Source organism: Charadrius vociferus, unplaced genomic scaffold, assembly GCF_000708025.1.
Source record: "Charadrius vociferus isolate BGI_N301 unplaced genomic scaffold, ASM70802v2 scaffold1285, whole genome shotgun sequence".
In the NCBI taxonomy this organism is placed as follows: Eukaryota; Metazoa; Chordata; class Aves; order Charadriiformes; family Charadriidae; genus Charadrius; species Charadrius vociferus.
Window position 1 is genome coordinate 58,413 of NW_009648435.1, and position 27,053 is coordinate 85,465.

Sequence of the window (27,053 nt, forward strand, 5' to 3'; positions counted from 1 at the left end):
AGAAGCAACGAAAAGCTAACCTAGGGCTCCCAGCTCTGTTTTTGATAGCAAGAGGATGAGTGTAAGGTTACTCCTTTCCTTACAGATGTGCAAAGAAAAAAGGAAGGAGTTGTCAGCTGCCCTGCAGCTCACACGCTCAGCTCTGAAAGAGGGGCTGAGAAAGGAAGGTTCGCAGGATGGGTCCACGCAGCGCACAATCTCTTCGGCAGCAGAACCAATGGAAGAAGTTCATGCTCTTGCCTGCAATGCAGTTTCCCCTCTCCTCCACTGCAGGGAACAGCTGTTAGTTATTTTATATCAGATCCTTCAACACATCACAGCCTAGCCCCATGCCCAGCTGGGGAGGAGCAGTGGGGAAGAAGAGAAGCAATGAAATAAAACAGATCTAGGACTGAAAAGGCAGAGTCAATTTTGTATGTTTAACTTAACTGCCTGAAAAGCTGCTGTGGAACAACGTTCCCAGCGTGGATACAAACTCAAGCTTGTCCAAAATGAGTTGGCTGTCCACCAGCAAACACAGCCAACTAACCACAACAAGAGGAATCAGTGGAACCACAAAAGCTCCCTGCCTTAAGCTGGCAGGAACAGGCAGGAGAGGAGGAAAGGTCACCATGCTCCCATCCCAGCCTTCCCGAGGGAGATGAAAGGACTATCTATACATGTGTTGGGTACCGCATCCTGGTGGCAGACCACCTTAATTTTCTTGTGGCTAACCACAGAAGAGGTAATGAGTTTCAAGGCAACAAATGTCAGTGAGTTATTTCAACTAGACAGATGAAGCTACTTAGGGAAGGATCAGACCTACATGGAAAGGGCTTCCTTCTGTCCCACTCTCTTGTACATCCAAGTCTGAATTATGAATTTGGATACCCTAGAAACACAAAGGATCCTTCAGTCTAGAGGTGCCACTGCTGCTTCACAGGCCAAACACCAACATTTCTCGCTCCTCTGCTGGCTTTGCAATTCACTTTCTAATGCTGGGAAACAGTCTCCATGACAGTCTCTACAAACCAAAAATGACATCTGATGTCACATCAACTGTTGACCAGGAAACTGCCACAAGACTTTGCTTTCCTGATACTGCATCTTGCCGTAGAATGCAAAATAGGTTTTGTGTAGAAGGGAAATCAATCGTATGATTACATGTAAAACTTCACTTATGAGAAGACGACAGTTGTGAACTAGTATTATCAAGGGGAATGTAAGAGTTTTTTTGTGATTTCCTACATTGAAAGGCTCCAAAGTACACGTGCTAGTATGAAATTAAAGGCAAAACATCTTGAAAAGTTTTAGCCTAAAGTAAATTTCTGACCACTAAAGAAAGTTCTTTTCTTTAACAAGTATAATCATCTGACAGTTACAGAGAAAGTCAGCAGTTATAGTACGTCTCACGTGCCTTTTTCCTCACTGATGAAGAGCACACTAAACTGAGTTCTTAATTATAAACAGACAAATTTGACATCCAACTTGAGGATGGCTGCAGTAGTTAACTTTTATCCCACTGTAATGCCTACCGTAACACCAATTGATCAACAGCTCAACGTCTAGAGAAGACACTGGGAAAACAGGGCACACTGTACAGCCCAGTGTACACACAGGATATGCCTGCGTGACTTCTGGTGTCGCCTTCCAGAGCCAAAAAGCAAGCCTAAATAAAGGAGCAGCTTTCCATATTTAGAGTTAAGTGATGGTGGATGAATGTGAAAATAGAATAAAAAGCAGCCTAGAGCACTGAAGCCACCAGGCTGTTAAGTCTTTTATAAAGCATTAATTAATTCCACAGATTGACAAGGCTCTGTATGTTTTTAATTAATGAAAGAAAACCTGCCTAGGACTTGTTGTCCTGGCACAATTGCAGTCAATGCTCTAAAACCCCTGCAAAGCTAGTCACTCCCAGTGAAAACAAAACAAAACACAACACCAGGCAAAGAAAAAAGCCAACTAACTGTCAAGTTTTTGCAATGGATGTTCTCCAGAGAGTTAAAGATCTTCATCATATCCTGCCACCTTCTATCATCATCTGCAAAATCCTGAGACCAAGTAAAAAGGAGACACTTAGGGGATGCTGGGAAGAGAACAAATGGAAACTCCACCTACTTCTACCAAGGACTCAAATCTGCTCCAACAGTGGACATGCAGCTTTCCCTCTGGGCCACACAGTCAATCCCATATAGAGTGTAGCTGGGGTTTTATTTTTGGTTGGTTGTTTTTCTTACTATGTCCACTGGCAGCATGTAAAGCAGAAGGAAAACATGCATGCAATCTAGAAGCCTTTAAATTAGATGGAGGCAAAGCATCTCACTGCAGCCTAACCCAACTCCTTCCCAAAACCCAAGTTTTCACAGCATGCTAGATAAGTGAACCTTTAAGAAGGCTGTACGGTTAATGGAGACCTTTCGTGTAGAGAATCAAAACAAAGGAAAGACTGTACTGAAGCTTACACTCTCTCCTTACAGAGAGATGACTCAGTGCCTTATCACACACTATTTTCAAAAATAAATTAAACAAAACAGATTTAAGAATAGCAGCGAGAAGGGTACGTGTACTATGGCCGTTCCAAGCCCCAGCATACTGGACACACAGATCACCGTTCTACTTTATTCCATGAAAACAAGGCAAAGATGTTCTTCTCAATGCTCTCTGCAGGGCCCAAGCTGAGGAAGAAAATAAAACTCTGAACACTCTCATCTGGTCACTAGAGCAGGAGAAGGGAAGAAGAGAGAGAAGGGCCAGCCGGCTGCCTGCCCGATTTCAGCGCTGCAATCCTATGACCCTCAACTGCATATTTAATGAGTTGGTGTCCCAGGCAAAGAGGAGAGGGGAGGAAGGCTGGGAGAACTCAGGCCACGGTGCTAATTCCTTTCCTGCACAAAGACAGTCTCTTGAGGACACAGGCCTGCCTCCTGTAACGTGATCTCATAGTCCAGGTGGGAGAGTTTCCTTCGAGGGAAGTTGGTGAGAAGTTCAAAGCGTTCATTGGGGTATCCTTTTGACTGGACGTGTTTCACAAGAGCCTGGAGAGAAAGAAAGGCAAAGAAGTGTCATATAATTCAAAACAACACAAAAGATTGTACAAAAATATTCAGTTTTCCTTTAAAAGAAGTTTGTAACCACAGACAAAGGAAATTTTGCATATAGTATAAACCCTCTTTTACTTTAATATCTAATTTGGCCCACACATGGTATGAATAATCATAAAAAAGCAATTACCAAGTGATCCCTTGCCTAACTGATTCTTTAAACAGAGGGAAGACATACATAATAGTACGTTAATTCAAGGGAGCAGAACTCCCCATCACACATTCAAAGCACAGTAAAATAAGATTTGCAAAAAAAAAATAAAAATAAAAATCCTAAGTGCCCCAAAACAGAAGCCTCCTCACTTGTTCATCAGATATTACCCTTACATTAAACCTAAAAGCCACCAAAGAAGTGTTTTTGTCAGGTAACATTGAAAAAAATAAATGCAGTATTTTTACTAAAAATTGTAATTTTTTCCTGCCTTCAAGAAGCACAAGGTTTTGGGGTTGTTTTGTTTTTTAAAGCTCTTTTCAACTCATTGACTTCTCTGACTACAACAGCAATTGGGGCAGGATACAGAGGGCACTGGGATGAAGGGATATCAGCCTCGCAACCCAAGAGGCAGATGTATTAGGAAGAGCTAACGTCCATGCTACGATGAGAGACATTTCCTCAGTTTATCAGGAAACACAGCAGATGAGATCATAAAGTACGAACAGACAGGGATAGAGCAATGGAGATTGGCAGAACAGTAGGGGATACAGCAACAGAGCAAGACCTGGGCAGAATGAAAAGTCATAGCTTTTTTTAAGAGGGGAAAAAAGACAATCAGTATGTAATAAAAGAGAAAGATGAAAAAATAAGGGGGTCCCAACAATACTGTTCACATAGTTTTGGTGGGCAGCCTTATGCCAGTAAATGAAGTGGAAAGGTAAGCTAACAGCATTAAGCTTCTACTAGTACCAATGATTCCACTAGCTTTCCCTCACGACGTAGCTGCCCCTTCGGCACCAGAGCAACCCAGCACACAGGAAAAAGTAGTTGCAAACCAGCACTTGGCAGTTACTGCCACAGCTCACAGGCAAGGGGCTCAGGAGATCACTTGGGTGGCTGCTCACTTTGTTGTTCATGTTCTGGTAGGGAAGCTGTCGGTCACACGGTGCTGACACGACACAGGACGTGGTTTCCCACAACAGCCCGCAGCACCCTTCCTAATGTTTCAGGGGCACCAATGTAGATGGAGCGTGAGGTCAAGGGGTTGCAGGAAGAGGTCAGATTGTTCTGCTGATCAAGGAAGATGAGGAGGAAAGCAGTGGGATGCTGGCAGCAACATTGCAAGGGCAAGAACTCAGGCTTTGTGGTGCAGACAGAATGGGATCACCAGAAGCAAGACACACAGACAGGCAGGACAGCAACTTGCAAGATAAGGCAACCTGGAGACCTGCGGCCACAAAACACTGCTCTCCTCACTTGGAGAAAAAAAAAAAAATCAGTTGAAAAAACAATATAAAGTCTTGGCAATAAATGGAGAGGACAAACAAGTTCCACTGGAAGACACAACTCTACCCACTGGTCCTACTCAGTAGGTCAAAACCAGCAAGGAAAAGCCATGCATGCTGGTGGAGGGGACTCCTGCAGGGGACTGAAGCAACCAACTGCTGACGTAACTCTGAGTCTTGGAAGCCTGCTGCTTGCCAAGGTCCAGGGTGTCATGTAGAGACTGTCAAAACTCATCAAGAAAGCTCAAAATGTGTCTGCAGTGCACCCTAGCAGTGGCTACAGCAAACCTGAACTGCATCAACAAGGGTATTGCCAGCAGATCAAGGGGTATGAATACACCACTCTGCTGGGCCACACTTGGAATACTATGTTCAGTTTTGGTCTCTGCATCCAAGAGAGACAAGGAAAACTGGAGAGAATCCAGTGGAGAGCCATCAAAATGCCTAGAGTATAGGACATGCCTCGGTACATGAAGAAAGGCTCAAGGACTTGGATTGTTCAGCCTGGAAAGGAAAAGGCTGTGGGAATATCATCACAGTGTTCCAGTGCAGAGAAGATAAAGGCCTTTCTTTCACAAAGATGCACAGTGACAAAAGACAACACACACAAGTTGCTCCAGAGGAAATTTCATCTGAATGTAAGGAAGGATGGAAATAATTACCGTGTGAGAAACTTTGGAGTAAGTTGCCCAGAGAAGTGGTGGAACATCACTTGCTGGAAGTACTCTAAATCCAGCTTGAGGGGGCCCCGGATAACCTCATCTACAGCCCTGCTTTCAACAGAGGGTTAGGCCAGATGATCTCCAGGGACCTTTTTCAACCTGGACATTTCCACGATTTGATGACTGCAGAACAGCCAGGGAAGTACTAGCATAGAAACTTCTTCTAAATTCATCAAAATCCACACACAAACCTTTGGTATGAGGAGACTGTTGCCCCAACCTCCTCTTTTACCTGGACTGTTCTTCGACAGGCTTTGCAGAGCACAATGCCTGTGTCTGACGAGGAATGCGAGCAAGTGGGTGTGACTTCCTTTTCAGGTAACAAGGACGATCAGAAGTCCTTTACAAACCACTGTGTTTAAAAATCCAGTTAAGTTTACTGCCCACATCTTCCCCCTGTCCCATTTAAAGGCCATACAACACTTGGTAGACAACAAGTTACTCAGGCTACCAGGCAGCAATGCAGACCAAGGGCTGAGCTGCCGAACAGAGTGAAGTCAGCTACTTGATTATCTGCAATGAGGAATTGCTTCTATAAAAAGACAGTGTTGCTTTTTTTTTTTTTGCCTGGTGGAAAAAAAGGATTATGATAATACTGGAAGCATGAGCACATCCTGGAGATAACAGTGTGTAAAGAAGCCACTCTTGATTGATAACAATGCAATGATTTAAAAAACTGTTTTTAAAAACAGCTAGCGTTGGTGGGAGAGCAGCATTGTATCATCAGTTAAAACTTCTGAAGTGCAACTGTCTCCTTAAACAATTTCTTATTATAGTTCTGGACAGCTTAAAGCAACTAAGGGCTGAAAAATGCTCACAAAGAAACACCTGAGACTCAATCTTGATCTGACCGAAATGGCTTAAAAAGATCACATGACATGAGCACAAAAGGTGCCTGTTCAGCTCTGCAGCAAAACCTTATCTTTGCCCACAAACCTTGACTCACCTAAATTGCTCTGCTGACTGTAGAGCAGGCGGCAGTAAAGGAAATCACATGCCGATATTAACTTCCCTTAACTACTGCAATCCATAAAAGGAGTCAAACTAGAAGTCAGGATTATCAGGAATACATAGATATTACACCTATATATCACTTAAATAAACTAATTAATAACACCTTAAACTAATTAAGTATTCAAAAGTGCTGTATGTTTAATCATACAACTTTATTTAACACACTGCTTTCAAAAAGCAGTTAAGATATAAAAGAGTACTTGGAAAAACATTACACACCAATGACTGCTGTGACAAAGCAATGAAGGTCTGGAAGTAAAGCCGATTCCTACAGTAAGAGCTGCGTTCTGCCAGTGTTCCTCGGTTTTTACATTTCAGCCCCAGGACTCCACGTGTAGTACTGCAGGCAGTCTACATCCTACCTACTTACCCTTGGTTTTGAGAGCACTGATGGTATAACAAAAGCAAGGGGTTTTTTTCCCCCTTTTATTTTCAAGCAAAAGGGTTAAGGATAAGAACATGAGCTTGAGGCACTGTACACTCCTAGAGCGCTGCAGACTAGGTTATAGTCTCATTTTGTGTAAGAGATGTGACACTTGTGACACTTCTAAATCTACATGAGATCCTTCTGAAGAGGTGTGCTTTTGCCTTCCCTAAGACTTCATACAGAGCTTTTAGGTGGATTTCACTAAAATTAGCTTAACTGGACACCGTGTCATGAAAACTCACGGCTAACACCCAAAGCACAGTTGAGACGCACGCCTGAAGCACAGTAATTAAATAATATTATAAAAAATTAATTTTGGGAGAACTTCCTCCAAAGTCTGCTCTGTCATCCACATCCAGAAGGGAGCGGGGAAGTACGGTGAAAGAGATCGAGAACAAGAATGAAGAGTTTTGCCTTTGATTTTACCATTGTCTGACCACGGGCAACGACTGAACCTTTCCATTTAGAAAAAAACAAAGCCAACCATAAACGAGTGAGCTGAGAGTATTTTACGGTAATTTAATGATTAATGCAAAAGCCATTTAGAGTAATTTTAGAAAGGAAACTAGCAGTTTTGGGACTAAGGAAGACACTGGAGCGTACACACAACCCAAGCAGCAATGGAAACACACAGGATCCAGCAGAGTCTGTTGATCAAAGAGAGGAATGACACAGAAGAAACACAACAAAATGACAATGCAAGTGCTCCTTGGATATACCACTTTCACTAGATCCTATTTCAATAGTGCCACCACAGGAAAAGAAATTCTCCGGTTTCCTGTATTAAAAGAAGGATTCTGATTAACTCCACTCACCAGAAGTTTAGCTTGTTCGGGCAGTGAAATTTGTTCCCTCTTCCCATCTGGATACCTTAGCATCAGCTGTGCCTTTGGTCCTAGCATAAAGGAAGTTACTACAAGTTAACAAACAACAAGGCAGCTGAATTGAGCTCTTCTGTAGATTTTAGGTGGCACGCTTTACTGTACAGCATAGTGGGGTTAGGGACCAGAGACAAATACAAGGTTCCAGTCAATGAAGATACATACTTCTACCACATGTTTACAATACACACACCAAACTCAGGACTCTTTCAAAAGTTAATAGTAGCGACTGAAAACAGTCAGCGTTCCCAGAGAAAAGCACACTGTGCTACCTCTGCCTCTGAGACCACCTCACTCTGCTGCGTCCCACCTCAGGCACCGCAGGGAGGAACAGAGCCTCCGGGGACTCATTTGTATTAGTGAAAGTTGCATTACTAAAACTCAGTGCAGACCATCAAGGCAGCCAAGCTAACCAAGCACGAGGTGGGGCTGATGTTGTTCTGCTTCTCTCTACCATAGTGGTAGAGAGAAGAAAAGTAATGACTTCTTGCATGCCCTGTCACATGCACCTGCGTTACACCAATGCATATTTTATTCATGGACAAGAAACTACAAAACTTGAGCTCAGTGACTAACACAACTCTGCAGTTTGTGGCATCACTATGCCAAAGTGGTGCAGCTGGCAAGGTGAATCGTTCAAACGTCTGGTGTCAAGGAGGGAGTACGAGTGAAGAAAAGATTTAGCTTTTCGAAACCAGGGATGAAACCATGCTTTCAGCCTATAAAGATTTTCAGGAAAAACACCCAAACCACAGGTCACTATTAAAAAAAAAGTGGCAACTTACCATTCACATCTAAGCCCTGAAATGTACTTTCAGGCTTGTCAGTTGACTCCTCCAGTATCCCGGCATCAATGCAAGGCAGTACTCTGTGATTTGATGTTGTCCCAGGCTCAGTCCTTGCAGAGGGCTCAGGCTGAGGCCTCCGGCTCTCCTCTTTTTTATACCCCAAGTCCTTGTGCGGAGACTTCCTCAACTTGGCAGGATTCTCCGATTCCTCCTCCTCCTCAGATCCGCAAACTGAAATAAACTCTTCGCTTCCAGAAAAAAGCTCTGACTCTGACTCCTCATCTGACCGACTCTCCTGCTTGGCCTGTGAGGAATCAAAATGCGTCTCCTGTAACGAGGCTCTGATAGCAGCTTCCAACTGGCTGTCCTCACTGGCATCAATGAGACTCTCCTGTTGAATACAGACATAGCATAAATACATAAAAATTGGTTTTAAATACGTACTGAAAATGAAGAGGACATCAGTCTTCCAAAGAGAAGCTAATAAAAATATCAGGAACAAACACCACAGAAAGCTAGTCAGGCTACGGCTACTTAATGACTTCTCCTTGGAGTTTCACATGGAGTGGTATCTCTTCCTTCCACGTGTGCACAATTCTGCGACTGCTAAATCCAAAACAAATGCCAAAAGCACAAACTGCACAACAAAAATAGTTATTGTGGGAGAAGGTATTCCCTGGTGCACTGTATTTTTGCACGCTCTTGCACTAACTCATTAAGTCTCTTTGTACTACTGCATGGGAAATCAGTACGGCAGGATAAAGCCAGGCTAGCATTTTCTTTCAGTTTTCTCCAGTTCTCCTAGAGGGCCTCATACTTACTGAACGAGAGCATTTTTGGGGAGGGCTAGTAGAATGGCCATCCAGCTGTCCATGCTCACTCAGGAACCCAGTCACTTGGTCCAAGAAAGAAGTCACATCTAGCTGGTGCCACTCCACTAGTTTCTGGCCTAGGGAACAAATGGTGTCATGAAACGTAATTTCAGCAAAAGATTGCAGCGTCAAACACACCAGCTCACTACTGTGCATGCCCTCTGCAAGAGTCCGTGTTTGCGGATCCGCAGCTTCCTACAGGCTACCACCTGATAATTATGAAGCTTCCTCCTTCCAACCCCTTGAAAAGGTTTCAATCATGGACAGATATAAATACAGACCCTGTTTATTTCTGTTCTTTTCTTTTTATCTGTGGGAATGTGTGCACAGAATGGTGAATTGGGCATCAAAAGGAAAAAATGCTGAACTACTAAGTTTACGAAAAAGCATTTCTATATTCTCACCTGCTTTGATTCTACACCTTGGCAAACAGCATTTGTTTCCACAAGTGAAGTGCTAATAAGTGCACTCTAACTTCAGTTTCAACATTAAAAAAAAAAAAAAAATGGTTTTGGGTGGTTTAAGTCACACAGCAAGAAATCTCAGCTCTGATTACAGACACCATTACTTCAGTTCTGAGAAGCAGGAGACCAGACAATTAATACAGTGGCATTATATGATTATAAAAGAATAAAGGGTGTTGGGATACAGAAGAAAAAATAACAATTTCAAAAGACCTGGAAGGGGATGCAGAAGTTTGAGTCTTCAGTTAAAAAAAACCAAACAACCCAACAACAACAAAAAAAAAAACAACAAAGCCAAAGCGGGCTTTGAAAATTAACATGCAATTTAATAAGTCATCTCTGAGCCTCACAAAGCTACTGTGCACGGAGCAAGAAGTAGATTCATGTAATGCTTACAACTATTGCAGTTTACTCATCACGATTTCAAGTACCTTTTACACTTAAAAAAATGCATTTCAGAGTTTTACCACCAGGTGGTAGTCTTCCCTTTCCAAGCAAAGTACTTGCTAAACTATACCAAGTACGATAACCAAATACCCAAAATTTCAGCAAGCCTCAGGAGTTTTATCCCCTTCGTTCCTCCAAAACATATTGCTTCACTTCTTTAGGACAACAAGGTGCTCTCAGAGAGTAAAACAATGTAACTGAGATTCTTCAGGTGAATGTAACACATACTGTGAAAGACAGTATTCTAGCCTAAAACTGCCAGTCCTTCTTACTGGATATATAAACTGCAGGTAACCAATTATCACTTATCTTACCTGTCCTGGGATCCAGGATGGAGACATAAGGGAAGTCTGCTAATTTATAAAACTGTATGTACCTCTGTCCTTCCTCACTGTCGTGGTATACCTACAAAACACCACAGTGGAAACAAATTACTGGGTGGAGAGGGAACACGAACAAACCCTACCTTGAAAACGTACAAAGTTTTTTCTCTATTTTACAGTATGTACAGTTCTCAGTAACTCACAAGCTGAAAATACGCCTCTCAAGACGATGTATTAGAAGCTATCTGGTAACATCTTGAACGCACAAGGGAAAGACAGTTTATGCATTTAAATGGCTATAGATAAATGACATTTATCTCCATAAACTACAACTCCAAGAACTATTGCATCTTTTCTGCAAGTTCACCAAAAGAACTGCAACAGTGCCATTTTATTCAAAGAAGTCCAGAGTTTTCACTGCCCCATCTACCAGGACACCAAGTTATCGGCACAGACCCATTAAATTTCCTACCTGCCAAAAAATGAAATGTTCCCGGATTATGTTCTTCACGGCCTCATTGCTCCAGACATCGCGGTTGAGACACTGACAGGCAAAATCTTGCACATTCTGAATGTTTATCATGAGCCATTTGTTCTGCATCTGACCACACTCCTTGGCCTGTAAGCAGAGAGAAAAGCTTCATTAGATAGAGCTGAAGAGCCAGACTTAACCAATGCCAGCAACGATCAGTGATGGCTTCTAACACTGTCAGATTTTTCACCAAAACCCCTTCACAGTGAGAGAGATGGACAGTGCTAGTGAAAAGGCATCCACAAAACAGAAGGCAGGGCTGAAACACCTGCTTTAAATGAGACTGGTTGGATTACAGAATCACATCGATGAACAGAGCTACCGGATTTCAACAAGTCAAGCACAGAGTGGGAAAAGCAATTTGACGAGGGGGAGGGGACATGACACAGGGACGCTGAATAAAGTATTTGTTCGGGGAAGACTGTAGTCAATCACACTGATCTGACAACAGAGGAAAGACCTGCTCATTCTAAAGATAAACCTGTGGATCATCTTCTATTTAAGTATATAGCATAACTGACAGAGGACTTGCATCAATTCAACAGGACCCCCTCTCTGCGCATTTTCTTTTTTCTCTCCAAGTTTTGAGTTACTCTATTACTGTACAACTGCCAAATTAGGCATCCTTTTTTGATGCTCATTATCCAGACTGCGAGTGGGGAGGAAGACGGGAAGGCGCAGGAAGAAATCTTACTGGTTTGAGTCACAAAGCTGGCATTGTCTGATTGCTTGGTGGCAAGTTAATGGTAGGAGTTTGATCAAGAATGTAATTCTGATCGCTGAACTGTCATACCTAAAAACTATATCAACAGCAGGAAAGCTCTTACCACCCGGAAAGACCGGAACTAGCATATGAACTCCCTTTCCTTTTGAAAAAGAAAAAAGGTATTTATTTATAAGCGTGTTCACCATCCTGCTGGCAATGCACTTAACAGCAAATTCAAGGAATTAGGATGTTATGCAAGATTTTGCTGTTTTGGGCAATAGTTTGCTCCTCAAATCAAATTTTTTAATTCTAAACCAATTTTTAGCCAGTGCACTTTCAAATAGTCAGTCTATCCAATGTGTGATAGACAGACGCGAACCCCACACATTTAGCTTCACCAAGTGAAGAATCTCAGTCTACAAAATTAATCTGCATGGCCAAGTCACCTGCAGAGCCAATTTTTATTTTACTCAAAGGAAAAAAAAAAAATTAATGTAGACACATGGAATAGTCCTCCTATTCTCGCAAAGGACCTCACACTAACTACTTACCACTAACATTACAGTGTCAGAATACAGTATTTGGTCACCAAGAGAGAAAAGTGGGGCAAGTGACAACTAAGTAACTGGTAAGGGTCTTAAATATAGTCATTATGCTTTTGTTTAAAAGCCTTTGTTTTCAGCTAGCTGTGGATTTTGAGAACTAATTCTAGGAAATCAGTTTAAAATGAGGTCTAGAGGTACTGCCCAAGATTAAAGGGAACAAAAATCCTTCTGTTATTTGAGTCAATTGGACTGCCTTAGTCCTGTATTCTAATGTAATCCACATTGGATTAAAAGAACAAACTCAAAAATATATAACTAGAAAGCTGGAAAGGGCATCTAATGCTGCTACACTTACTTTATTTTTCAGTATTAGTGAAAACCTGGGTCTACCTCTCCTCCATCCAGCTAAGGTCCTCGAAAGGATGCAAGCAGGGAATTCCACACAGAACATTTGCAAAGATGACTTTTCACCTGTAGAGCAGGTATAGCTTTTGAAACTACTTTTAACTTCCTTCTAAAAACAATAGGCTTCACATTTAACATTTAAAAAGGACACAGTTAAAATGCTACCATCTCACACACACACAACTCCGCTCCTATGCAGCAGCTGCTGGGGTTTTTCTGAGGGAGTGGAGGTGGGTGGAAGGAGAACAGTGTCGGGGAAGAAACACTGTGGGTTTGGAGAGTATATTGGTAGGTCATTTTGGTAAGTAACAAAAAGAGCAAGGGAAGGCTGAAGAGCTGGCTTGTGTATCCCAAAAGCTATGTCTGATGGTGTCAGATCCACTGTTTCCAACATCAACTGCCCCCCATTTCTTCTCCTCCTTCGAGGTATAAAGGCCAGCAGCAGGCACTTAAAGAACACACAGACAGGGTAAGTACCGAACAACTGCCCCTTGCAAGCATCTCTGTTCAAGCTTTCAGCAATCAGCAGAGTTGGAACTTTCAAAGACAGAGGCAGTGGATCTCAGATACAACTGGCCAGATGCAAAACCAAAGCAAAACCAAATGGATCTAATGGATTTAAGTTTACCTTTCCCTTTTCTACCCATTCACATTTTTCATCACTATGACAACTTATAGCAACAAATCACCAATCTGGTTAGACAGTACATGAAAGTAGTCTTGTTTTACACTCAGCACTGGATCTCCACAGATAACCTCTAGCTCTTGCGCTACTAATAAGAACATGTTTTCCTCTCATTTGACTTTTCTGAGCCATGTATGGTTTACAAATTTTGTGGTGGTTTTTCCTTGCTCAGCTTTGTTGAAATGCACTGCTCCTTTAAGTCAGTGGAAAGAAACAAGGAAGTGGAACCAGCATCTTGTGACCTTCTGGACATCTGCTAATCAAGCATGATTCAGTTTGGAAGATAACAGGTGACAGAAAGTCAGAGGACGAGTTTATCTAACAAGAAATATCCTATCTGTGCTGGACTTACACTTCTTGCCTGGGCCAGAGCAGGACAGGACATACATCCTTTCATCAACCAGCCATTCCTGTGCCAAAGATGCATCTGCAGGCTACGCTTATGCAAACAGCCACTCTGAAAGCACTTTATGCAAAGATAATCGCACCATTTAAGTGCAATGACTAGATTAGCTTCCAAACTATTGCTCCTTGCTACATACAAAGAAAAAAAATATCAGTATCAGCTGTAAAGCAGGGAGAAGCTAAAAAAGGTTTAACCTGTAAAACAAGGAAATTTCATATAGACAGACCTGAAACTCTGCAACATCCAGTCACTCCACAGAAGTACTGAAATCCTAAGGAGTGTTACGCATAGAACTGCACCAGCCAGAATTATCTCCTTCCTAAACAAGCATAAACTAAGTCAATTTGGTGTGTACCCCCCCATATTAAATCATACCTCACATCATACGCATGAAGAGATGAATACCTATGCAATTGTGGAAAGCAGTCTTTGACATTAGAACAAAACTAAGCTGTTCTTTAAATAAATTACACACCAAGCATGCTTTGTATTTATTATACTCTAGCGATTTATTCCTAGCAGATTCCACATTAAGGAGATACCGCTGAAGCTTAATACACATTAAAGCTCAATATTAGAATCAGGAAACGACGGTTAAAAATCCCTTGTGCAATCTTAACTGACTCTTAACAGCCTAATCACATAACCATGCAACACTCCTCAAACACAGACTTTTTAGTGATACTGTGTATTTAAGCTCTGAAAGTTTCTCTGAAATTTTCTAGTAAGAAAAAAAAAAAAGGCAGGTCAGGTTAAAATCTCGTTGCCGCATCACTCATTTGCCTCTGGTTTATATTGCCCCATTCCACCAGCCACTAGGTAACTAACATCTAGTGGCTCAGCCACCATGTCCAAAAGGCCTGCAGAATTAAAATAAAATCTTTTACAGATTTTTTTGTATCAAATCTTTTTCACCACATTTCTACTGTGTAATTAAGTTAATCACACACACCTCGCTTTATAAGTATAGTGATCATGTGTTGTTCTGTATGTGAAGCACAATGCTTTTTCACAGATTAAAAAAAAAATTGTCATTCAACACTTGAAAATTTCTCTTCAGTGAAAGTTAATTCTCAATTACTCTTAAAAGCTAGTATTACTGAGTTAAAATTAAATGGCAATTTTCTGTTCCTTACTGATAATAAAGTCTCTTTGTAATTGAAGAAAAATGAGGTTTCTTGGTGAAAACCAGAGATAACTAAATCTACTTACTATCAAAATCAACCTTAGAGTTCCCAAAGATAAGCAACAGAGATAGGTGAAAATCTTAGTAAGACCAGACACCACCACTCTTCCTAAGTTTGAATAAAGTAATAAATCCTAAATGATTCTATGATAAATGTACATAGCACAACACTAGCAGAATGTTCTTGCACGCCCCTCCAGAGGTTAGAACACACCCCACACCATTAATAATAAGAAAACCCCACTTAGATTGACACTGAACTACCAGAGCATCAAAGTGACAGTATTTAGTCTTTGGTACTTTGGAATGTGATAAACATCTCTGATTTATTATATAGTTTATATATGTTTATCTAAGTATACAGAGAAGGCAGATGCTAACAGCAGCTTCCAGAGATGAATTTTGGGAGACTCTTGTCACCCGATTCACAGAAGGTCCAACACTGTCCCAAGGCTGAAGCAGTACAGCAGCCTACAGTCATAGAAGGTAAAACAAATTGAGAAGCTGAAGATTTTTATTGTAATGGAGTTGAGGACCGTCAGTTTGAAATGAAGGGTACCCCATGGGACAAGAAACTGTACAAGAACACAAAAAGGTAAATACCAATACCAGAAGTGTGTATGTCTTTAAATTTGAGTTGCTGCAAAGAACAGGACAAGGTGTGTCTATGCAAACCCCCCCCCGCCATTTGTTTTTGGTTTGTTTTTTTTTTTTTAATTTACAAGACTGAATAAGAATGCAGAGACCTTAGGACAATCAAATCTATCAATCAGTTATTTCATCCTCTGAAACTACTTTTGGCTGTAGAGGATGCCACAAGCAACATTGCTAAAGTCTTGGTATGTTTTCAGCGAGGCAGGAGGAAAGACTAGCATAGCTCTCAAATTCCACACCAGAGGTCAGAGAGCATTCGCTGGCTGTCTATGTCCCAGTCTGGAGCAGCACTGGCTGTTTTCATGCGAATTCCCTTTACTGTTGCCTTCAACCACACATTTGCTCTGAACCACAGGCCCAGTAGGTATCATCAGTGGGAGGATCTGGCACAACTTTAAACCCTGAACCACATGTCACAAGGCAGGGATGCCTCAGCACCCGCTAATTCAGTCTGCTCATCTGCGTCCACTGCAGCTAATTACTTACTGAGGTGGACATGGCTACCCTCCGTCAAAATCCTTTCAAACCCGGAATCTTGTTAGAATATTAAATACATGGAGGGCACTGTCAGAACACAGGAATTAGTGACGAGCCAACTGATCCCTGGTGATGTGGGAAACATAAAAAGAGAGATGAGGCCAGCAGGATGAGAGCTGGAGACTCAGTAAAGGCACCCAGCACTTCTCCAAACCTTCTCCAGCAATGTTCTGGTATTCATGCATGGCAGTAGAGGCAAATGTGAAAAGAACGTAAATAATATTTTTGTTCAGCTCATGGAGTCAGATCTCCAGCACTGTTTGCAGCATCTGTATTGCACCATTTGATCATTAGTTTGCATTCTCATGAAATCATCATATAAGAGTAATCAATCTCAGCTACTTAACAACGACCAGGTGGAAGTTCAGTAGTAACTGCAACTTCTGAAAAAATAAAAATATATGCCTATTCTTTAATCACTAGTTAGTGACTGATCTATATCATAACATATTATGACAAGAACTATGCAAGCCTACACAGACAGAAAAGGTGACACCTGAAATTATTTAAAGCTCGCAGGCCCCTTCTCAGGCAGACAACGTCTTGGATACTTTTTCCGTCACTACCAGATGCACGGGACAACTGCTGTGATTTCATAGAAGAGCAAGACCTCTACTAAAGATAAAGTTGTACCTTCAGGACCAAGACACACACAAATACTTTTACTAGCTCAGGTATCAGAAACCACCTAGCCATTAGCACTATTCACCAAGTGCGATTTGCCACAGTGACACTGAAACATAAACAATGTGGTCTTTAGTTAAATCCATCACTAAGTCATCAACATTTCCATATGCAGTCGATCTAATATTTATCACTGTAGGGTCCTTTGTAACTTTCTGATCATCTGGACAAACAGATCCACACATGCCAGCAGCCTAACACAAGGCTGTCCACAGTCATCACAGAAGGAACTGCACCAAAATTTCAAAACTTACCGTTTCAAAGCTGCCTTTGTGCATCAGATCAATGGGAGGCCTGAAGAGGTCCGCTAGAGTAGTGAGTTTCTTATCTACTGCCCCTCCATTTCGTAGCTCCTGTTCCTGTCGAACTGCACAGCCCCAAGAGGAAAGGAAGCTGAATTAGACAAAATACTCAGCAGACGGCTTTATTATTGACTATATGCTCATACACAAAACTTCAGCACTGGAGTCACAAGGTTAGACCACACTGAACAAGATCAGCTGCAATGCAAGGCAAGAACCCTGCTTGCCCTCGTTTTTTCAAGCACTGGGCATTTAAATCACTTTTAAGAAACACCTTAATAAAGGTATCAGCAGAGAGGGTCATATGCTGGTATTTGAAAATAAAAGAGCAAAAAAAAGCCGTGACTTGTCCTCAGTGATGCTTTTAAAAGGGGAAACTGAGCCAGATTGTAGCATGTAACTTTTACTGGGAATACTTCTATTTCAGTTTTTCTATTTCTTGACTGTAAAGCAATTCCACAGAAAAGGAAAAAGAAAAAACAAAACAGACTTAGTTTATAAGGAGAACTATCTTTGGATGTTTACATTAAAGATCTACTCTTCCCACAATCAACTCAGGATACCACTGTCTCTTTCAGGCAAACAGGTTTTCAGGCTTGTTTATCCTCAAGTACCATGCTTTGCGCAGGTTTCTTTTAGTGGTATCAATTCCATTCAAAATAATACAGAATGTATTTCCTACATACACATGATCATATACGATAAATCACAGCAATTGCTTACCTAAAAATGTAGTGATATGACGTATTTTATGGAACCAAGTCAGCTGAAATGGGGAATAACCACCCCATGACCAAAAACTTTCCAGTGGTGAAAGGAACTGTCAATGGCCATAGTATACAAGCAGACATTGGATCCCCAACGGGAAAAAAACCATCCCTGTGGAGCAGGCCCAGGAGCCAGGAAATAATCATGACTTTCATGTCCAGGGCTGCTTTTTCAGAGATAGCCAGTGATATTCATCAATGAAGTTTTACCAAAAAGCATTATAAAGTTTCATCACAAACCCTCACAGTAGTTTTATATATTGTGGATATCTAAATGTCTTATAACAAAATGGAGAGATGATGAGAAAAAAATTAAGGGTATGATGATTCTGTAAATGGTGTATTTTCATTTACACAGCTGGAAAACCCTGACAAAACCTATCAGGGTAAAGAAAGTAATTCTGAATATTCATTTCCAATTCAGCACCCAACAGTACCTAACTATATGGGAATCTGGGCCATGGTGAGACCTCTTAAATACTCCAGCAACATCAGCCATAACAACTGCACAACACCTCTAACTCAACTGTGAAACATCTGCTGTCAAATAAATATATTTATATTCTATAAAACTTAATGGCTTAAATAACAGCCAATGCTTTGTCATTTGGAGATTCTGCATATGAACACAATGACAGTGGTAAACAGCAATTAAATTTATGAGAACCTTGTGTGCGGGCAAGGAAGAAGTCTCAGGGCTACTCAATATAATTCAAGTGCCAGCATGACCACTGGCTAGTCAAGAAGAATTCAGCATATGAACTTAATTTCTACATGGGTATTAGATTCTTCTCCCCTTTCAATTCCCTCTAGAGCAGAAAAAGAATTTTTTTGAGAGTTATCAGGGTAGTATTTGCCATACAAAAGCAGACAGAATATACCATCTGCAGGCTTTACTTATGTTACACAGTTAAGTGTTTGGACCAGCATCTTCACTACCTGCTTCATGTGTCCATTATTCAGTACTTTCCCTTCAGCCACCCCAGAACAATAAACTAACAACCTTAACTGTACCACAAACATGGAACAGACGTGTAAGCAAACAGTACTGACACTACAAAAATGAACAGCCTAATAATGTCATTAAAAAAAACCCAACCCTTCTGCTATACAGCAGGCATGGAAAGTATTTTTCAATCTTACTTGTAAAAAAAAAAAAAAAAAAATAGAACCTCTAGCTTACTGATCTGTTAGACACTTACTGGTTTCTGTTTGAAAATCCCGAAAACCATCAAATATTGAGCGCGCAGGTCTGCGTCTTTTAGGAGCTTAGGGGAAAAAAAAGTATTTCATTAATTATTTCAAAAGTATGCTATCAAAATAATTACGTATTAGTACTTTCCATCACATGTGTGGGACAACAGAATAGGAACACAAAGCATGAATGATGTGGGAGTATAGTCATTAGGAAGGGCTGGAGGAGGATGGAAATGGGTAATCTATAAGACGCATTTCCTTCCAGCAAGCCTTACCCCAGAAACAAAACACGTATCAATGATACATATAAGTTTAAAGTTTGCCCTTTCTGATGGGCTCGCCCAGGCCCATCAGTATGTAGTGGAAGTGCTGTCACAGCATCAACATACCACAATTCCAGTCAAGATTTTTACAAAAGACCTTCAAGTAGATTAAAAACTTCAAAAGATTAAACCCCATGGGAGAATACTTTCTTTATTAGGAAACACATTTTGTTTTCCCACAATGCGTTTCTCTTCTTTTCTAATCTGTTATCCAGATCCTATCCCAGTTTCTTGGCTGGACTGGCAACAGCCAAGCTCTTCCACTGGATTCAGTGCCACTATCTGCAAGGAAACATTCAGAACAGATCATGCGCAGACAGTGGCTCAGGCAGATAACTGGAATAGTACCTAAAAGTACCACTGAAGTCCTACGGTACAGCACAACCACTGTACTTCAGATGCAAAACAAAACTGCCTGCCAAGACTTATTCCAACTATTAATCTGCATTACTATTAACTGAAAGCAGAACAATTTTAAGATAGAACTTTAAAAGCCTAGTTGTTACAAGACACGATAAATAATAAATTAAACAAAGTAATCTAAATACAACATATACCCACCAGAAACCTGTTATAAGAAAAATTATTTATGGTGAGAAAGCACGACCTCCACACAGGTTCACAAAGCAAGTACCTCTAAAATTTGATTTTTCTTTCTGGTTTTGCACCCATAGCGCATGCAGCATCTTTCATCTTTCACCTTATGCCACACCAAGGGCAAAAGACGGTACACAGTTCTTGTTCCTTGCATTCTTCTGGGACAGAGTACCAAAGAAAGAATCAGCGTATCCCATACAGAATATCACAGAAAAGAAAGTAAGCCTGAATGAGGAACATGCTTACGAATAACGCCTCTCTAACTCCAATAAGTAACATCTTTCACCTCTAAATGCTTAGGCACAAGCACAACCCATTAAAGCCAACTTCAGAGCAACCTAAACTGCAGCTAAGAATAGCAACTGAAGGACCACTTCAGCAAAAGCAGCATTTCCCTTGCCAGGCTTGGCTACAGCCTAGCAGTCTGGTGAAGGTGTTCACAGCCATCCAGATTGAGGTTTTTCCGATATCCTTTGTAGTGCAAGATGGGTTCCATGTATCTGGCACAGCACAAATCGATGGGGTCATCTCTTCATCTGGAAGAAAACCCAAGCTCATAGGACCACCTCAGCATGACGCTGTTAAAACCAGAAACTGGCACATTCCCTGTTTTGAGGTTAGAGCTGGAAAGATCAAATCTCTCCAGCTTCAGCTGGCTTGTCAGGCTGCTTCATGTTATAAACAGAAGTGCATTAGTGAGTGTATTAGCACTGGTGGATGAGACAGTGCCAGCGGGCTATTGCTGATCCATAGATCACCTCAGTAAGGCAGACAGTGACAGCACCTCCGAGATCAGTGTGTCACAGGTGGGTGGAACAGGACCAAGAACTAGGGTCAGCAGACCTTACTCCTGCACTTCTTAGATTCTTGAACCCATAGGAGTCTACAGACCTTTGTCAAAAACTCTGTGGGGCCACAAAGAAAAAGCCAGAGGAATAAGCTGGTGCAGCGTCTTCAGAGAGACCTCAGCAGGGCATCTTCCTCTGGAACCACATCTCATCCCAGCTAAAGGCCTCTCTGATGTTGAAAAAAAGTATCAACAGAAAACCAGTTCCAAAGTAAACCTGAAGCTTGGCCTCTTTCTCCCTTCTAGCACAGGAACCAAGCAATAGAAAAGAGCATTTCCTATGGGTATGAGACCACTTTAAAGATGTGCACTTGAATACTTTCCTCAATAAAAGAGGCAAGACACCCAGTTCACTTGACATGGCAAAAGCCATACAGACAGCCAGAAATGGCCTGGTCAACATGAGAAGGACAGAGCCTCACAAGGCTAAAGGAGGCAAGCATAAAAAGAGAGAGTCTTAGATCTCCACACAGACACAGACACTATACAAAAGGAGAGGCTAATGCACCAGGTAATCCAGTCCTGCTACTGAAGTTCCACCCCCATGCTGCTGTAAAAGAACCACTAAGAAAAGACGGTTTGAGATTGAGGTTTGGAAATTCAGAACATTACTGTATTACATGAGTACTAAACAGTGTTTTAGACAAGCATCCAAAAGAAAACAGCATTTCTACCACCTGCTTCCTTAGAGCAAAGAAATGTTTCAAAAGCAAAAGTGATAAACAGCTTTGGAAAACAAACAAGAAAACTAGCTGCATGGTACAATTTACAGAGCAAATTAAATTCCTAAATGAGCAATGGAGAAAACAATGAGTAATCATACAGTTCAGCACTTCTTTCTGATCTATCATCTCCCTCAGAAGCATGCATTTGCCCTCTTCATTTTCACTCGTCAGTCAAAGCGCAAGCTTTTATCCCACCACCTTGAACACTTTCACAGCAATATCATATGGTTCTGAATCCCAGAACACAGACGTATACTCATCATAGCTAATTGGCTGTTGCCTCAAAGTCTCATGAAACTGGAGTTAGCAAATTGGTACCACTGGGATTGCAGCATCTCTAATGTGCGAGGTTTTTAATAACACCGGTGTATTTCAAAGTATGCAATCACATTACATGGGAGTAGAGTTGTAGCAGGGAAAAAAAACAGTAAAAAAACATACAACGCTTTCTTCATATTCTGCTTGTCTTTTGTCACTTAGCTCATCTCAAAGTAAATAAAACAAAAAAAAACCCAACAAAATAAAAACACAAGCCTACCTCCAAACAAGGGCTCAGGCTCTACTAAGATTTCTTGTTTTTGAGGAATTGGAGCTCGTACTTCATCCCTATCAAAGAGGAGGGGAAAAAAAAAAAATCAGAGACAATAATGTTTCAAGTACTATATAAACCACATCCCATTGTGCTCCAAAGGCTCCTGCAACTTGAACCAACTAAGAAAGGTGCTGTATTGTTGCACGGAATCAAGAGATTTGGGGTCAACGGGGACCTCAGGAGACCATCCATTCCCACTCATGGCACTGAAACAGGACTTAGTACACTCTGCATTTAAGATCTGGCATGCATGACCTTTCTAAGTCTTGACAAAAGATTACACAGATCCCTGGGTGACTAGATCCCAGGCTTTGACAATCTACTATTCAAACAATTTTTTTTTCTTCTTTAATAACTGTTATAAAACTTGGACAAGTTTCTTAAAACTTAGCAAAGGCTGCAAATTAATCCGCTTGCCACCCTCCTCCCTTCATTATCTACAGAGAGGGAAAAAAAAAATTATCTTCCTTATTACAAGCTTTCCTCTGTTGGATGACTTTTTGCTTCAACTTGAAACTCGCAGCCTTTTCTTTTCCAGAGGAAGGAAACCAAGATGGTCAAAATGGCCGTTTCCCCCCATTTCTGAAGCAATTCTTTGCTTGCAGAGCTGGGCTCCCTCACATATCAACAGCTTAGTTACATTTGCAGAGACTGCTAGATAACCTGAAGTTATGACTAGGAGAAAAAAGGAAATCACAAGGGCTCTGAAATAGGATCACTTACTCTGCGTGGTCACCTGGCCCATGGATCTACGCAAAGGAGGGTGTGGGCTCACCCGAGGAAGTTCATTGCTATATTCTGCCTATGAACTACTCCTGAAGCGCCCTCTTCCCTCGGACTCTTCAAAGTTGTAAAAGGGGCAGTTTGTGGCTCTTGGCCACGCAGGTTTCAAAAAGTAACTCATAATGTCAGCAAGATGCACTAACCTTGCTATTAACCTCCACATCTTTGATTGCTGTTGTGAAGCTAGTTATTCTCCATTTTGCATTTGCATATTTATTGTTCTCTCTTCCTAGAAGTAACACTAAGCTGACCAGCACCTGGAGGGTGTCAAGTATAAAAAAGAAAGTATTCCAATAAAAACTTGAATCTTAAGTCACTGATGTGCCAGAAGTTGTCTAGAAATAAGAATTCTAACACCTACAGATACAGAGTTTTAACTTCATCACCTGTCAAAGGTTCAAGCAGGAAGGCACTTGATATCAACTATAAAGGTTAGTACTAAAACAGTTGTATAAATTTATACATGTGCTTCAGAAGTATGAGCGGCAAGAATTTTCTTTAGAAGTTAGCTGTCTTTTCCCTGAAGACTTTCATACAGACAAAGGCATGGCTAGGTTTCATTTAGAATATTTAATGAATGTGACTTACACCAATTACCTTCCACTCAAAATATTCCATTTATCCCGAGCAGACACATTAACAGGCAGCACTGAAAGACTCTCTGCCATACTCAAGTGGAACAACTCTTTCTTTTATTGGCATCTGATGTTCAAGACACTGATGCAGATTCTGTAGCTGCTTATTACTCTGCGTACTAGTGTACATGATCTAGCCTTTCCAGTGCCGAATCTGGGTACACTTAAAACAACACGGTAAAACCCTTACAAACAGGACTAAGGTCACTACCTTTATAAGAACCAAAACAACAGAACTCGCTAACTGCCAAATTAACATAAATCAAGATGGCTGGAGCAATTGAAAAGTGAGAATCTCTTAGTACTGGATCCATCCCCACTTTAATGTCTTGAGCTCTGTTTGAAAAAAACAGAAAACTTCTGAAGTACATGCAAGAGAGACTAACTTATGTTGTCTACACACCAACTTACGTAATAAGAACTTATTTACCAGGAACAATCAATTTAACAAGATCATCAAAGAAACACATATTACAGTGAATAGACAGCAGGTTAGAAGTGACAATTGTCTTATTTGTTCTGCCTTACGCCATTAAATTCTTAAGACAGAAGAGTTTGTTTATACAGACACGTTCAGCGGGTACATACTCAGGGTGTGGTCGAACAGCAGACACTCCTGCAGAACTGGTGCTAGGCTCCTCTGCTATGCCTCCACCATCCAGAAACATGGTGACAGCCATCTCCAGATTATTGTTGCATGCTTCAAGCATGTGCTTTCCCACACTTTCACTGGCACCTGTAATGCCAAAGAAAAAATAAAGCATTCTTTGGAAAGCATTTTGATCAGAAGCGCTAGGAACAGCTGACCGGCAAGCTTTCTCTATCCAGGCATTAATAATTAGAAAGAAAAGTTCATCAGTTGCCATTTATCTCTGAAACACAACTATGAAATGATACAAACATACATATCTCACAGGGGAAGGGAATACCCACATACAGGACAGCCAGAGTTCTTCCTTCCATCACGAGAAAACTTAGTGAAGCCATCTGAGGGGTTTTAGCACGGTTTTTCTTTTTGTCTAGAGGTCAGACCTTTACCCAGTGCAACTTTCAAAACACAAGTATGCATACACAAAAAAAAATAATATTAAAACCTATCTTAACATTTTAACAGGAGAATACTAAATCTGCTGCTAAAGTTTTTCTACCTACTTATAACAGATATTTAGAGGTGGAAGAAAAGATACTCTGTTTTACAGAGTATCTGTAGTAGTTTACCCTGTTTCCAGTCTTATTTTTGCTGCTCAGAATGAAGCACTAGTTCTTCGCTTCACTTGTCCCTCTTTCCTCAGAGGTTCAGCCTCTGCCTCCCAACTTCTCCTCAAAATCCATACCATCAATGGAAGGACCCCCAGCAGCAGCAGCTCTCCTGCACCCAGCCCTTTAAATGTCTACTTACTACAGCATCCGTCTCTCTAGGCGGTGGGCTGCCAAAGAGTTTATTTTCATATGGGAAGGCTGGTAGGGAAGAAGAGTGGCAAAATGCAGCTGAACCAGTTTGGGAGTAGCTTTTGGATTTGTAATAATTCTTACTAGGTTCACTGCAAGTCACCAAAATGAGGAAAACACTTTCCCCAGCACCAGAATCACAGATAACATCGGTTTGGGCAAAATGCATTAGGATGTTTCTCAGATTTCCTGGGATAGAGTCAAGAAGCTGTAGTTTGAACAGACTAACAAGAGATAATACACTTTGAAATCATTGTGATAAATGAGTCCTAAATGATACGCACTACTACATCAAATCACAGAGAAACCCAAACTAACTAAGGGAACTGGTTTTCCAAAAAAACCCCAACCTGCCATGACAAGCGTACTCGGACAGCAGTCAGCTGTATTTTACGAATCTAATCGAGATGAAGAAAGTACAAAATAAAAGCTTGTTACATGTCAAAAAATGATGCAAAATCATCAAGCTCATTTTCTTAAAATGAACTGCTCTTTAGCAGTTTCAGCTCATTTCGATGTCAACTGTAGCAATTAAACAATACCTGTATTGTGCATATTGGAATACGCACACCACCCTACAACCTCACTGGAGAGTCATGCAAAGTCATTCATTTAGAAGAACTAGAAGAAAAATGATACTCAACCCTCTGTTATTTAAGAACATAGCAACACAAAAGCGCTTGTACTGATTCTTCATCACTCCTAAGGAAACTGCCATCATATAAATATTTTCGGTGCTTGTGCGGGCAAACAGAAAATACTAAATACTTGCTTAGTATCAAAGCAAATTTCAAAGTGATCCCATCATTTCATTGGTAGAGATACACAGAAGCTATATTCTCTTAGCAATACTTTTCTGGATGAGAGCACCAAAGAAACCCAGTTCTGTCCTCTGGATGAGAGAAAGGTAATCGAGGACTATTTCTCCTCATTCCCCAGCTAAGGTAGTACCAAACTGCTGTACAGTATTCAGTCAGTCTTTTCCCCACAGACAAGAGTGATTTCATACACTTACAACCCAAAGTTGAAAGCTGCTAACACAAACCATTGAGGATGTGTACTTCTGAGCACCTGTCAAATCACACCAGTAATAGCAAGACAAGCTCCGTAACAACGTGGTTTTAGATATAACCTTAAAATCTGTTAAACTGGAAAAACAAAACTTCAAAACTCTACTTTAGTACTACTCTACTAAAGTACAACTTTAGTAGTGGATGGGTGAAGCCCAGCAGGTTCTTTCTCTCCTTTTCAAAAGCGTAAGAGGGGTGCTCTTACGTTTAACATAAACCACCTGTATAAGCACTAAAAGCTGTCAGGAAGAACAAACTAGCATGACTCCATCTGTTCTGGTTTGGTTTTTAGCAAATATCTCAGGCACTACTGAGAAGAAAACACACAGCACACACAGACACATACTATTATGAAAACGTATTTGCTGTAGGTTCTTTTTATTCGAGAGAGTTTATTCTGAAAGGCTTCTTGAAGGATAGCTGAGCAATCAATAATTTACCAGCGGCATGTTCACAGCGTACTAAACCCCCTCAAGACCCCTGGTCAGGATTTGAGCACATCCAAGCCCACCTACAGGGATGCAATCTGAAACTGGGCTGGTTAAAGCAACCAAATTAAAACCTGTTTCGCTTATATCAACTAAAAGCCAGAGATGTTTCATGAAACACTCCTTCAGTATTTGGTACGTAATGCCGTAAGCAAGGGGGAAAACTACAGCAAAGCAGATTAAACGCAAAGTGGGTCACGCACTTGAAGTACACAAGCTAAAGCAAGAACTACCACCTGCCACAAACTTCAGTTTAAAAGCGACTTGCCATTCTCGCTAGGAAACCAAATTCTCAGCAAGTCGACCGTGCTCTAAGGGATTTATTTGCCTGTAAGCGCGGACTCAGGGCTCAGCTCCCCTCTCCCTTCCCGGTCGTCAGCTTTATTTGCAGGACGCGGCTCCCAGGGTGAGCGGAGCGCCGGCGGGGAGGGCACCCACCGGCACCCCCGGGGGGCTCAGCCGACCGGCGAGAACCGGGAG

General features: G+C 41.3%; 1 protein-coding gene across 1 annotated transcript; it reads right to left on the reverse strand.

Moving 5' to 3' along the window:
* Positions 1-2,215: 2,215 nt before the first annotated feature.
* UBXN7 (UBX domain protein 7) lies at positions 2,216-24,330 on the reverse strand. The gene is made up of 10 exons (XM_009885402.1): positions 24,155-24,330; positions 22,095-22,162; positions 19,070-19,135; positions 17,053-17,165; positions 10,931-11,077; positions 10,450-10,540; positions 9,174-9,301; positions 8,350-8,743; positions 7,499-7,578; positions 2,216-3,014 (listed from the first exon to the last, which is right to left on the reverse strand). Exons 1-10 carry the CDS (start codon positions 24,328-24,330, stop codon positions 2,853-2,855), a joined length of 1,425 nt encoding a protein of 474 aa, XP_009883704.1. The 3' UTR covers positions 2,216-2,852.
* Positions 24,331-27,053: the final 2,723 nt, after the last annotated feature.

Excerpts from the sequence above, each read along its gene's own strand:
- UBXN7 (XM_009885402.1), bottom strand. The coding sequence starts at position 24,330 with ATGCTTTATTTTTTCTTTGGCATTACAGGTGCCAGTGAAAGTGTGGGA. Across the intron at positions 17,166-19,069 it reads GGATTTTCAAACAGAAACCA|TTCGACAGGAACAGGAGCTA; the intron begins GTAAGTGTCTAA and ends GGGGCTGTGCAG. Across the intron at positions 7,579-8,349 it reads TCAGGGCTTAGATGTGAATG|GACCAAAGGCACAGCTGATG; the intron begins GTAAGTTGCCAC and ends CCTTTATGCTAG.